Source organism: Penaeus chinensis, chromosome 3, assembly GCF_019202785.1.
Source record: "Penaeus chinensis breed Huanghai No. 1 chromosome 3, ASM1920278v2, whole genome shotgun sequence".
NCBI classification, from domain to species: Eukaryota; Metazoa; Arthropoda; class Malacostraca; order Decapoda; family Penaeidae; genus Penaeus; species Penaeus chinensis.
Genome location: NC_061821.1, coordinates 14,839,198 through 14,854,197, shown reverse-complemented (window position 1 = coordinate 14,854,197; position 15,000 = coordinate 14,839,198). Strand labels below are relative to the sequence as shown.

At 35.8% G+C, this 15,000-nt stretch overlaps 1 protein-coding gene across 1 annotated transcript in view; it reads right to left on the bottom strand.

Moving 5' to 3' along the window:
• LOC125042332 (malonate--CoA ligase ACSF3, mitochondrial-like) overlaps positions 1 to 11,778 on the bottom strand; it is a 12,572-nt gene extending 794 nt beyond the window's left edge. The window contains exons 1-12 of the mRNA XM_047637871.1: positions 11,649 to 11,778; positions 10,282 to 10,487; positions 9,919 to 10,049; positions 9,228 to 9,355; positions 8,857 to 9,049; positions 7,638 to 7,794; positions 6,485 to 6,685; positions 5,909 to 6,054; positions 5,353 to 5,477; positions 4,577 to 4,679; positions 3,381 to 3,559; positions 1 to 2,547 (exon numbers count right to left, since the gene is read on the bottom strand). The exon at positions 1 to 2,547 is cut by the window's left edge and continues 794 nt beyond it. Coding sequence (XP_047493827.1) covers positions 2,344 to 2,547; positions 3,381 to 3,559; positions 4,577 to 4,679; positions 5,353 to 5,477; positions 5,909 to 6,054; positions 6,485 to 6,685; positions 7,638 to 7,794; positions 8,857 to 9,049; positions 9,228 to 9,355; positions 9,919 to 10,049; positions 10,282 to 10,475 — 1,761 coding nt within the window. The 5' untranslated portion in view covers positions 10,476 to 10,487; positions 11,649 to 11,778 and the 3' untranslated portion in view covers positions 1 to 2,343. The remainder of the gene's footprint in view (positions 2,548 to 3,380; positions 3,560 to 4,576; positions 4,680 to 5,352; positions 5,478 to 5,908; positions 6,055 to 6,484; positions 6,686 to 7,637; positions 7,795 to 8,856; positions 9,050 to 9,227; positions 9,356 to 9,918; positions 10,050 to 10,281; positions 10,488 to 11,648) is intronic.
• Between the last annotated feature and the right edge of the window lie 3,222 nt (positions 11,779 to 15,000).

The window sequence follows — 15,000 nt, the reverse complement described above, 5'->3', positions numbered from 1 at the left end:
AGGAACCACACATACAAAACCTTGAGTCAAATAAATAAGACATCTTTCACAATCACTGAATCATATACAGTACATCAAAATTGTACCATTGGTTCTCCATGCAGTAACACTTGCTTTCCACTTGAACAGATTTTAGTGCCCTTTTATACTGCAGCAAAATAATCATTTACCTGCAGTCACACCACAGAAGTAATTCTGACCAGCACCTAATGGTAACAGATCTCAGAGACCACCATTCCCTTAAAGCATTCTCCAATCACTTTTTTATTATCCCTGTTAAGTACTTTTCCCTATGTTGTAATCTTCGATATTTGCACTAGCTGCTGTAGGAACACCCATCAATTCTCTTGATAATCTGAAGATCATTATCATAATCATAATAATAATAATAATAATAATAATAATAATAATAATAATAATAATAATAACAATAATAATAATAATAATAATAATAATAATAATATTAATAATAATAATAATAATAGTAGTAATAATAATTAATTATAATAATTATAAAAATAATAATAAAAAAATAAGAAGAATCTTTATCAATATCATTATCGTTATTATCATTATGATAACTAAACAACTAAACAGGTTGTTTAAAATGTTGGTTATTGCCATAATCCTATATTTTAACTTTTAATTTCATATTTAAAAACCATATTCATGATCACCTAATGTCCCACTTTAACTCATAACCAGCTCTTCTAACATCAGTGAATAATTTACATTAATCATAAAAATAACAGAGAAAACATCAAAGGTCTATCTTTGTACATCAGCATGGTTCAAAATACTATGTATTTTTTTCTACATAATAAATGAAAAAGGGGAACCAAAGTGATTCCCTGGCATTAATGCAGTCACATACACTAAATCCATATATTTTTAAGGCACCTAAAATGATTGCACATCATGAGATTATAATCTAATTAGCAACAAAAAAAATGTATATATGTGTGTGTATATATATATGTGTGTGTGTATATATGCACACACAAACACAAACAAATGTAACTATAATGTTGCTGTTATATGTTTCCGTTTTTTTCACAGACACAAAATGATGTTTAAATAATCATGGCATGAGTGTCAGATACATAACATAAAAAGTATGGGAGATAGATAACCTATCCAAAACTATTCTTAACTGGCCCTACGTACTATATTAAGCTGCTGTTTTCAATACAGTTGTATGGCTTTTTGGAAGTCATATGAAAAAACAGGAACATAAACAAGGAAATTTCAGTACATACCAAGACTCCCATATATAAGATCATTGTTGCACTTTCCTTACACTTCATTCTTAAACACAATTCCAATAGCAGTTACTGGGATTTTCTGTGTTATAAAATATATATCTTAGTTTTTAAAAAAGTAGTCCAGTACATATGAAACTGAATATGGAAGAGACAGAATCCATAACATTTAAATACTGAGAGGTGGTAAATCCTGGAATCTCTTTCACACAATGCAAAGGCATTTGCAATTCAAAATTGAATATTTCTGTTAGATTTACTTTCCACTGTCCAACTATGACTACTATACTACTATACACATGTTAATCTAAAAAGAAGAGAAAAGTAGAGAAGAACAATAAAATCAGCATACTTTCAGCTCCTTTTATAGATATGATTTCCTAGTCTTGCATACTGTATGTTACTTCAAGACAAGCAGTAATATTTGTTTGATAATATGTCTTCAGTCTGTTTGTTACTACAGCATATTGATGTATTCAGCTGAGATCAATAACATTCCTAATACAAATGCTCCAAAGGAGGCCAAAGGAAAAACATGAATGCATAGGTACCTTGATCTATGGATACCTTCCACCTTCAGGGAAGCACCAATAGTAGCTAACAGTCATAGGTCATGAAGTATTCATTTTTTTATATCATAGAATACCTGCTTGGAAATATGGCTGAACAATAGCTTTATCAGCATTGCATTATTCTAAAAAGAAGAAAAATTGAAGCACATTAGAAACATGCATAACTAGACCTGTGGACCATTTCTCAGAACCAGTAAATATACCTTAAGTAGTATGTGACAAGAGTAACTGGCATCATTTAAACATTCAACTGTGGTACAGTACCTTAAGGTAAAATAAAATGTAGCAACACTGTCAAATTAACCAAAGCATTGCATTTCTCTATAGACAGTAGCTGCCTCTACATTATTTTATTCTTTTCCTTGACAAAATTCAACTTCAATCAACCCTGCAGTTGACTAAAGGGACAATAACTGTTCCAATATCACACCTACAAACAATATCCCACTCATACCCTAAAACTACCTCCTCACAGCCAGTCATCCATACCCTCAACACACAAAGCCAGATTACTGCTGGTTCATACTATCTGGAAAGAAATCCATCACAATCTGCTTCTTGTTGACCTTCCCCATATTATTGCGTGGCAAGGGTTCTGATATGGTCATTGCCACGGACGGTACCTGGTAGTGGGGCATCCTCTCCCGTGCCCAATTACGAAGCTTCACCAGATCAAGGGGCTCCTTCTTCTGCCATACAATGAGAGCTGCGACCTTCAAGGAAAAGAGAAAAAAATAAGTTTGTGCTTTGACTTATACTACTTTTCAGACTTAGTAAAGCTTATGTTGCATTAACAAATATACCTCACAGTTACTGAAATGGATAGTGCCTCACTTAGTGATTTTATGAAATATCTTATTTTATACAGGATATAATATATCCTGGTGGTGATGACAGATGAATTTTTATCATCCTCATTAGCATTAACATTACTGTTTGTCATCCTCACTAGCATCCTCATTAGTTTTACCATCCTCAATAGCATTAGCATTACCATTATCATTACCATCATCATTACCATTATCATTCCTATCATCATAAATTTCTGTAATCATTATTACCATTTCTGTAGTTAACCCCCTCACAAAGGAAGCTCAGAGTCAGTTGCTCAAGGGAAATATTAGTAACACTCCTGGCATTGGCATAAACAATAATTTTAGGAAAAGAGGCTTAAGCCTACTTTTGAGGGGCTGCTTCTCCTCACGGAAAACAGCCAGGGTAAAATAAGCTAAAAACTGTCTAGCGCACACAATTTAGGGCAGATCTGACCAGCCACAAATGGACAGGACAATATACCAGCATGACAGTCACCTATGATGTTAGAGGAAGGCACACATTGTGAATGAATTAATAATGTGATTATCATTATTACTTCAATCATCATTACCATCCTCTTTATTTTCACTACTGTTCATTCCATTATCAATGTCACCATCATTATTAACATGAACTTTCTTCTTTCCAATAAAAATGTTATAGTCAATCATCATACCTATACCTATAAACAGTCAAATATTTTTTTTCTCTCTCTCTTTCTAAGACAGACCTTTTGTCCCCATGTGATATCTGGAAGCCCAACCACAGCCACTTCAGCAATATGAGGATGATCCAAGAGGTGCTGCTCCACATCAAGGGCTGAGATCTTAAACCCACCACTCTTGATGATGTCCACACTTGTCCGTCCCAAGATTTTGTAGGCTCCATCTATGTACTGTGCAGTATCCCCTGAAGTGTGGAGGTAGGAATATAAAGTTACATTCACATAAAAAGGAAGCTCCAGCTATGTACTGTGCAGCATCTCCTGAAGTGTGGAGGTAGGAAAATAAAGTTGTGTAAAAAAGGAAGATGATTTGGTTTCACACAAAAGGGAGGGGTCAGGGTAATAGTATGGTTGGTTTACAGTTACTATTTACAGTTTACAGTTACTATTACCCCAGTCTCCAACTCCAACTCCAACTGTGCTCTTATTTGGCTTGGCTTATGTGTATAGTGTCCCCTTCCACATGCTGTCCTAAAAGGGACACTTATATGCTCATCTCTCTAACTCTTTACATACAAGAAAGCATAAGTGAGATAAGAGTGTAAGTGAGAGTGCAAATATGATTGAGAGTGAGAGTAAGAGTAAGAGTAAGAGTAAGAGTAAGAGTAAGAGTAAGAGTAAGAGTGAGAGTAAGAGTAAGAGTAAGAGTAAGAGTAAGAGTAAGAGTAAGAGTAAGAGTAAGAGTAAGAGTAAGAGTAAGAGTAAGAGTAAGAGTAAGAGTAAGAGTAAGAGTGAGAGTGAGAGTGAGAGTGAGAGTGAGAGTGAGAGTGAGAGTGAGAGTGAGAGTAAGAGTAAGAGTAAGAGTAAGAGTAAGAGTAAGAGTAAGAGTAAGAGTGAGAGTGAATGTGTTTTCTTAAAACAGGAATTTGCCAAAAAATATGCCTGTCAAAAATGTACAAATATAAATTCTTTGAAATATCTAGCAACCACTCACTCTACCAAAGATATACAGAGGAAGAGGAAAAGGGAGAAGGAAAGAGAAACAGAGAGGCTGAAGAAGAAAGAGTGTGAGGGAAGAAAGAAAGGGAAAAGGGAAGTGAGGAACATACAGCTTAGGACTTAAATCAAGAATGACATACACTGAAGATAAAATCATCTTTTGGAAAAATATATGCATGACAAATTTTCATATAAAAAAAAAAAAAATGCAGTTCTCTCTTATTTATGAAATATGTTCCATACTGTATGCTAAGAATACTAACCTGTCCTGAACCACTTATCATGAGTAAATTCCTTCTTGGTAGCCTCAGGCTTATTCCAGTACTCTTTAAACACATTAGGGCTTCTTACCAGAAGCTCACCAGCCTGCAGTTTAAAGACAAATCTTAATGTAACTACATAAATGTATAATATACATGCAGACTTTAATACTACATCAGAAAAAGGCTATTGCTACTTTACAAGAAATGCTTGCAACCCTCCCCCAATTTTTTTTTATAAGCACAAAAAAATATCTATAGATATGATCATCTAACATGACCAATATGTTATATATAACAAATACCTATAGATGGTGTACTAAATATAAACAAAGGAAAATCATGAAATATATATAAATCTGTATCTACATTTAAATCTACATCTGTCTATCACACACATGCACATGCACACGCACACACGCACACTCACACACACACACACATGCACACGCACGCACGCGCACACGCACACGCACACGCACATGCACACGCACACACGCACACTCACACACACACACACACACATGCACACGCACACGCACACGCACACACACACACGCTCACACACATGCACACGCACCCACACACGCACACGCACACGCACACGCACACGCACACGCACACGCACACGCACACGCACACGCACACGCACACACACACACACAAACACACGCACATGCACACTCAAACGCATGCATGCAAGCATATGTGTATACAACTATTATATATAAAACAGTATTTCTAATCAGAAAACTTTATGAGCCTCCTTTTCATCTGACCTCCCCATCCGTGAAGACCTTGGTTCCCTGGCTGCTCCCAGCACAAAGAACCTCGTACTCCTCCTTCCCAGGAATGAACTTGGCAACCCTTACTTCCACTCCTGGGAGGGGGGTTCCAACGCAACCTTCAGAAAAGAGTTTTGAAACCCTTGTTAATATAATTTTGCACTTTCTGGGCTGAAATTGACATATCCAGCTATAACAACTACCAATCATTATCAATATTCAACTCTTATTATATTCAAATTACTTGCAAGACAAAGATTTCAAATCTTATAAACCTGAATAAATGAATATCAAAGAAGACAATTGAGTAAAAAATAATAAATATAAAATGCCTTTTACAATTTTTTCAATATTCATAATCTCCTCACCTGCCTTCAGGAGAGGACCAACCTCATGTCTGCCTTCCAATAACCAAAAAATTATAAATATATACCTCTTCACCTGAATACATAACTTCATTCAGGGGGTTGGAGCAAGCCATCCCAGTTTCTGTGACCTCATAACACAAATACAATGACCAAACAAAGGCACTTGATGTGCCTATCCTGACCTGGCTCTCTAGTTCCTTTTAGGGGGTTAGACAGGGCCATTCCTATCTCCGTCATCCCATAGCGTTCCAGGAGTGTATGGCCCGTGATGGCCCTCCACCGCTCCAGGATGGGCACAGGCAGTGCTGCAGAGCCACTTACCATGAGCCTTGGTGGGGGTAATTTAGATAAAGTTACAAGGGATCCATTAAATGTTTTAGTGTTTAACCTATTCAGAACAGGTAAAATTCTGAATAAAGTTTGCCAAGTTTTGCATTGATGATGCACCCCACCCCCCTCATAGCCAGACACCCAATGCTTCATCCCATCTACCTGGACCCAGGCTCACAATATGATTAGACATTACCCAGTGTCAATTAAATATTCACCATAACATGACTGGATGTTACCCATCACAAATGGGTATGCAAGCACTTAGAGAGAACTAAAACTTGGACTTTAAATTGTCATTACTCACTTCCACATAATTCTACTTTAAAACATGTCTTACAAAGGATTATCAATCAAGAAAAAAAACATTCATCTCTATATAGCCTACTCCATAGAATATATCACTGCACAAACACATAAACACTAACCTTATATTCTGCATGCAAATAGCCTTCACATACTCTATCATTCTAGTATTCTTCACTAATTTATCTTCATATTCCTCAATCAGTTTCGCATATATTGTGGGTACAGCCATGAAGAGGTTCACTCGTGACATGACTGGGGTATCCAAGGAAAGCAAATGACTCCAAACTCTGGATGCAGAAAATTCTGGTAGCATGACAACTCTGTAAATTAAGAATCAATCATAAAATTATATATATATATATATATATATATATATATATATATATATATATACATATATATATATATATATATATATATATATATATATAGAGAGAGAGAGAGAGAGAGAGAGAGAGAGAGAGAGAGAGAGAGAGAGAGAGAGAGAGAGAGAGAGAGAGAGAGAGAGAGAGAGAGAGAGAGAGGTAAACAGACATATACATGAATATCTGGATAGATAGATGTGTTTATCCATATGTATATATACATACATACATACATACATACATACATACATACATACATACATACATACATACATACATACATACATACATACATACATACATACATACATATATACTTACATACATACATATAGAGACAGAGAGACAGAGACAGATAGAAACAGTGACAGAGACAGTGATGGTGACGGTGACGGTGACGGTGACGGTGACGGTGACAGTGACAGTGACAGTGACAGTGACAGTAACAGTGGCAGTGGCAGTGACAGAGGCAGAGGCAGAGGCAGAGGCAGAGGCAGAGGCAGAGGCAGAGGCAGAGGAGGCAGAGGCAGAGGCAGAGGCAGAGGCAGAGGCAGAGGCAGAGGCAGAGATAGAGATAGAGATAGAGACAATTTAACAACCAGCTATACAGACATACAGATACAGCCTATTAGAGAGAATGTGATAAGGAAAAAAGGGAAAGACAGTTTGCTCAGTAAAATTGATCATGTGAATCATATTTTTTAAATACATTCAGAACTTTGCCCAGAATGTTTGAACATTTAACTTAGAATGTGTGGTATACAAATGAAGTTCATAGAACTACTGGAAAACTATAACTATACATATGAAGCATTTAGATATAATAGAAAATGAAAATTATATACCTAAAGCACTTGGAATAATAACAGACAATAGTGTAATGAATAATACACTGTGTCATCATTACCTGGCACCAACATGTAGTGGGCATAAAAGAGCATTGACAATGCCATGGGTATGATGGAGCGGCAGGCAGTGCAGGATGGAATCACTAGAGGTCCAACGCCATGCTTGGATCAGGCAACTTGTCTGTGAAGCTACATTCTTGTGACTCAAAACAACACCTGAAATCAAAGAATGCTGTACAGTGAACAGGGTGATTATTTGAACATTACCTTACAGATAAGAAAACAAGTAATAATTGTTATCTGTATGGTCAGTGCCATTAACATATTGGATCCAGGTGACCTGAATGTCATATCATGAAAACAATTGGCTGAGGACCAGGTGACAGGAACATGCCATCATGGAAAAATTTGGGCTGGGGTGAGAGGAATGCAGTCTTGAAAATTTTGGCTCAAGACCAGGGTGAAGGGAATGACTCACCATCAGTGTACAAATTTCTTGAAGGAAGATTAGCCTAAGTGAATATTTAGGAGGGGACTCTTGCATTATTTCCACCAATAGTAAACAAGGGTGAAATGTACATCCATGAGCCTTGGCTGAAAGAGAACCAGCCCAAGGAAGGACACTTATTTCCCTGCTCAGGATCCTTTTCCTGGCCACAAGGACTGGTAGTGTAGGGTGTTACGAAAAATTTTAATATGAGAATATTAAAAATGACTAAAATAGTACAATGTTACTTAATGATACTGTTACTGCACAGAGATGTAGACAACCTAGAGAAATGATATGGAGTCTGTGCAAGGAAAACAAGCTATTACCATCTTGATACAGTATATCAAATGACAAATAGAGATCTTAGAAAATGGCTAAAAAATAAAAATCACTAATGTAGAAAAAGAGATTATAACATTGCAAAGGGGAGGCAAAGAGTCTCATGTAAGCCAGGCCTACAAGCCACACCCAGGAGAGTCTTCACTCAGATAAGCCTAACGCCCAGATATTAGTCCATGTGCGCAGCCGGATCCAACATGTGACGTCTTTTCCCTTCTTTTTCCCTTCATCCTACTGTCAGTCCTGTTATCACCCTTATTCTGAATCATACCTTTTCTCTTTTTCCTGCTCCTTCTTCTATTACTACTTCTATTCTTATTCCAACTCTTACTGCTACTCATCCCTATTCCACTTCTCAATCTTACTACTTTTCTTTCTTTTTGTCCCTTTATGTCAACATTTCTTCAAAAACCAGCTCCTCCACCAGCAAAAGCACACATGCACCATACCTTTGGGGGGTCCTGTTGTGCCACTTGTGTACAGAATCATAGCATCGCTCAAGGAGTAAAATTCATTATCCCAGCCATACCACTGTGTTGTTGAATTCTCTTCTGCTACAGACTCAGGGATTGCACCTGGATTGCCTTCATTTTCTTTGCTGACAGGGGACTGTTTATAAAAATACTCTTCTAAGACTATAACCTGGGAAGGGGAAAAGTGGGGCAAACATTATACACAAGCTCCTACTTTTGGTAGTATGAAGTGATATTTGATATATATAACAGGAATTGATATTATGATAATATCTGCAAGAAATGGTCTTAGAATAATCCTCAGTTTTATCATGATTACTGATACAAGTGTTTTCTACAAAGGCTACCTGTTGTCCTGAGAGAATTGGCTTGATCTTGTGTGCTAAATCAGAAGTGGTAATAATAGCCGATGCCTGACAGTCCTTCACAACATAGTCTAACTGTGGATGTGGGTGTTTTGGGCACAGAGGAACAGCTGTATAAAAAAAGAGTGATGGCTTGGAGAGGCAGGATTTACACTTGAAATGTCATAAAGCAGAACAGCAGCAAAAACTCAGTTCTCAAAATAGGTTTCTGGTACAGCTTATAATGAATGTAGACCAATATACAGACACACATTACCACACTCATGTATGCACTTACACATACAATATAAGCCTGGCAGACAGAAACTGATGGCCTGGATAAAAAGACTGACAGGGGCAGACTATGAATAATACAATACCAGTTCAGAAACAACAGTCCTTTCTGGTGAAGTTATTGACTGAAAAATATGCTTGTAAATCATAAAAATAGTAACACTGTTTAGCAGATCATCACACGTTAGTGTTAATATGTGTGCATATTATTCTAATTCTTAAAAACAATTTTTCAACAAAACACTAAAGAAATATATTTCAATCATATATCAAGTTTTTCTTATTAGGCTGAAATTTATCAGCAAAGCATTCAAGAACTAAATTTCAATAGTACAAGTTTTTCTTAGAAAAGAAAAGAAAAATAGACAAGGTTTCACATGTTTTACTACACACTACATACCAATGTGACCTGCCATCCACGTTCCCCATTGAGCAATGACATAAGATACATCGTTGGGGCACAGGAAAGCTACTCTCTCTTGTACTCTGTCTCTTCCTAGGACATCCTGCATTAGGCGAGCCAGGTGACCACTGTTTAAAAGGAAGCACTGACTCAGGAAAAAAACTTTAGCCACATAACCCCAAGAACAGAAGAAGAGCAAGAGAGAGAGAGAGAGAAATGCAATGGTAAACTTTATGATGTTGATTAAAATATAGGATACAATTACTTTAACTTGCATTACATGAAATATTGTAAGAAAATTTATTTTTTGTTCTTTGAATATCCCATAGCACAGGATCAAAATGAGTGCTGTCACTGTACCTGAACCTATAAATCTGACTATAGGTATGTTCACCATGCTGGTCAGTTAATGCTATATGATCATGATACTGTTCAGCTCGTCGAAACACTGGAACAACAGATCGCATAACCCTAGAGGTGTGGATCCACCTCCTTGTTGCGTATTGCCATTGGTTTGGATAATTTGTACATGTTCTTACTGCTATTCGTAACATGGCTGGGGCATTCTGAAAAGAGGGAGGTTGTAATTTCAATAGTGTGCAGGAAAACATACCATGGCTTTTGGGTACATATCATGATATCAAGCTAAAAGAATTAAGTTTCCCTATAAATAATAAAAGATGTAAGCTCTACGTATTAACCAAGATATTTGGTAAAATATCAGCAAAGAATTGCCTATACAAAAACAAAATTTCCTTGTAAAGAAAATGTGAAAACTTCATAAAAATACTGAAAATCAGAAAGTACTTCTTAGATACAAGTACATTGACCTCTTCATTTTATACAGGAAACTAACATTTTCAAAACCTGTCTGTTTTTCAGCATCTATCTCAGGCTACAGAATTTAAACCATATACCTTTTTCTTGATATTTTCACTTTAATCGACAAGCAAACACTACTTTCAAAGCTACATTAAAAAGATTCATTGCATATTCCCACAGGTTATCAATAATAGGATCTTTCCCTCTATATTGAAAACAGTAGGTCTTGACTTTGGGTAAGAACTATAATTACACCTCAAAGACACTAGAACTTAACTAGTATACAAAAAAAATGTGTAATATCAGTTGCATTCCAATGTACATTGCCCCTTAATATCATCCAAAGTGAATAATTATAACCTTTATGTCATGGTAAAACCCACACTTTAGTAAAGAGCCCACTTGAAAATCCCCATAAAAAATGTCCTAAAACAGTATATGCCATGTGCCTAAATCATTGCATCATCAATTAACAAAGCATGAACAGTAATTACTTCACTTCTTTTACTGAATAATATTTGCAAATCAAAATGTGCTGATAAGCCCTTGCATGTGGGTCGAGGTCGGGCTTCAATAGTTTCTCCTTTGAAAAATAATTACCATTCAGCAACTGAACCTGGAGTTACCGAGTAGGGAGCTGCCTAGCAACAGCATCCTAAGACAACGTGAGAGAAGAAAGTCTCTAGACAAATTCTGATTTGATCTATAGGGCTCTTTATACCTCGCCAATCCTTATGCGTTTTTCTATGTCTTTACGTACTGGTTAGAAAGCTCCTCGGGACAAATTATAATAATTACCACCGGAAAAGCCGTTCCTAAAAAAAACAGCAAAATTCTGTTAGAATTCGACTCATAAATAAGTACAGCGTGATGTTAATTGACAGAAGTGATAGTTATCTACTCACCAGCAGGTAGAAATGACTTGAGTTTCTACTATCTCATTATCTACAGGTTGAGGGAAAAGAAGTTGTTTACTTCATCAGCTGATCGGGAAGCTACACGTGCGTTGTTGTTGTTGTTGTTGTTTTGACGCCGACCGTTCCTTTAGGGCGGTGCTTTTAGGCTTTTTCTCTCTGGGGGTTGCTTTGTACTTTGCCTTCGAAAAGAGCTCGAAAGTTTGCGGGGATGACTTTATAGGTTTCCCTTAGAGCCCCACATAGGAATATTTCGATTTAGCACAATTTCACTTATTAGAGTTTCATCAAAGGATATGAAGTGAAAATTTACTTTTGGACCTGTAAATTACCAGCTACAATCTTCCCTAAATATCGCTTCTAAAATACTTATATACACTTTTTATAACAAAAATGAGAGTAGGTGCCACATCTCAACGAAACCTTTTATATGCAACAGACATACGTACCCTTGTGCGACTATTTTTAACCAGGAATGTGCTTATACATTATTTTTCGTAGAATATTTAAAGTTGACACTATTTAAAAAAAAAAATATATATATATATATTCATACAAAGAGATGGGAGATGCAATTCTGTGCATTACCTTCTTTATGCAAAGGTGTAAGAATTCGATGCTGAATTACTTCCTCACGCCTGCCAGTTAAAGAAGCTTATGTGTATTTCACCACAGCAAGGCGTTGAAATTAACAGTGTGAAAAACCCTAAGGGAAGGTCCATTTGCAATATACATTTAGTAAAGGAAATGAAGTAACTATCACCTAAAGAAAAAAATGCATCGCAGACAGAGAAGAGCGTAAACCACAATTTTTAAATGTGACCGCGCATGGTGTTGGAATCAACTCGTAGCGTTACAGCCTTTATGAACTCAGATTTCTGCTCACTTGTGGCTTCCTTAATCGCCACGGTGTTGTGTATTTCCGATTTTTATTTCGACAGCTCACATTGCACCGCATAGCTTCGTGTGGACGCTTACTTTTATTTTTCACGTGATTCTCTCTTCACATGAGCTTTTTTTTTTTTTTTTTTTTTTTTTTTTTTTAGATGCCATGCAAGAATATCACTTCCTCGAGTGCACTGTTAGAGTTGGAATGTAAAATACGATTTCCTATACAATGTCGCTATATGACAACACATTAGTTGATTTTCGGACTGTTCTTAAAAAACTGGCACTTCCCAGGAAAACAAATAGTAACTTCTCCCTGCCCATCAATTTACTCATATTGTTCTAGGATGGGCCACACACCAGCACCGATGAATAACGATTATCAGTCATTAACCGATTTCCAACTACACTAAAAAGAAAAGTTTGTTTGTTCTAGATGAAGGTTTCTTTCCTTTATCAGAAAAGATTTCGAGGAACAACTCAGCAAACTGACATGGTCTAAAATGCTATACCCTGCTTTGTGATGGCCTTTCCTGGACTTTGCTATGAACCCAATCGTACAAGATATGCATTGGAATGAATAAGATTGGAATATCCTTTTTTCTTCTTCTTCTTTTTTTCATTTGCTCCATCCAAAACAGTAATCTAGATTTGGATCTGAAAAGTCCTAAAGGCACCTGTACATGGTTTTAAGTGTTATGAAAGAAAATATAATTTATTCCCACGTGTATTCGTCAGTGCTTGACACCGCCGTAAGAAATACGAATGAGTTTAGTAAGGCAATCTCGCGTGAATATTATTAGTGCTAAGATCACAGAAATATGTGACAGTCGTTATGAGAATGGTAACTACTCATAAGTAAATATTAAGATACCCATCTTATTTTCCACATTCCCCCTATTGAGACTGCATACAAATATATGTATAAATGATTTTAGTCATTGCTAGAATAATAAACAAACAAATATTTTACACAAGGGCTTAAATAAGTCATTATGCAATGTACATGATACATGCACTGCATGTCACTGTGTAACGTAACCAACCACTTGATAGGGGACACCGCATGTGGTTTGTGCTCATTCGGTGCACGTGCCCAATAAGTGTACCCACGGAATACTAGCAAAAATATGAGAGAGAGAGAGAGAGAGAGAGAGAGAGAGAGAGAGAGAGAGAGAGAGAGAGAGAGAGAGAGAGAGAGAGAGGAAGAAGAGATGTAATAGGCAACAGCCTGGAGATTATGAAGATAGAACATAAATTGGATGTAACATGAACAACACAAGGATTCAGTTCACGTGGGTCTTGCTTTCCTCTGGCTTTTTAGAATAAAAATGACTTCGTCTACGAAGATCAGTAATGTAAGGCCTCGCCATTTGCTGAAATTGTTTGATTTCGAATTTCAAGTAATTCCAAGTTTTTTAAGCTTCACCCACACAATAGTGTCAACATATCCATGAAATTCGTCAGCATGCTCGACCCTTGTTGACCATTTAAAGACTATTTAAAATATATTCCATTATGAAACACATGTGAAAATGGTATAATATTATATAGAAAGGTATAATGTTTATTCTTTAGGTTCAAAAGACATGATAGGAAGTATTGGTAAATGAGTAATAAATAAACGTTTGGATTTCTTTACGTGACTTCTCTTTAAAGTCTCAAGAGTATGTATATGATTATTTTTAATAAGAAAAAAAAGTAAATATACTACATGTGTTCACCAAAAGGCAGACAGACGATTAACCAGTCGAAGTCGCAGCCAGAAAAATACACTCGATTTTGTGTAATTGAAAGGCAAGTGATCCTTCGAATAGAGCTCCACAAATATTAACATGTCTCTTGTTTTCCACGTAAATGATATTAACGATGTATGATAATAATGAGGATGATAATAACGATAACAACAATGGAAATTATAATAACGATAACAACAATGGAAATGATAACTATGTTAAAATGATAATAATAATAAGAATAACAATAATGACAATAATAATAATGGCAACAAAACAATGATAATGATGAAAATGTTAACAAAACATTATCATTACTCTTATTACCATTATTATTATCATTATAACAACAGTAATAGGTTGGATAAGTAATCAGGATATTTAATTATCTTTTTTCTAGAAGTTTGTTTGTTCAAATTTGGTATCAAAAGGTTCCTATCGACTCTACTTACGAAATATAAAAGTTGTCCTCATAACTGATGAATAAGAAAAATATGATTATACTATTATCATCATTGTCCTTCTCATTCTCATAGTAACTGCTATTATAATAATGTATGGTCAAGCCACCAATAGGTATAGATATATATATATACATATATAATAATAATTTTAACAATGATGATATCGCATAGAAGTAATGTAGAAATAGATTAAGTAACTTATAAAAATGCAGTAAAATACTTGTTTTAGAACAATGAATTTATAACCCCTAATTC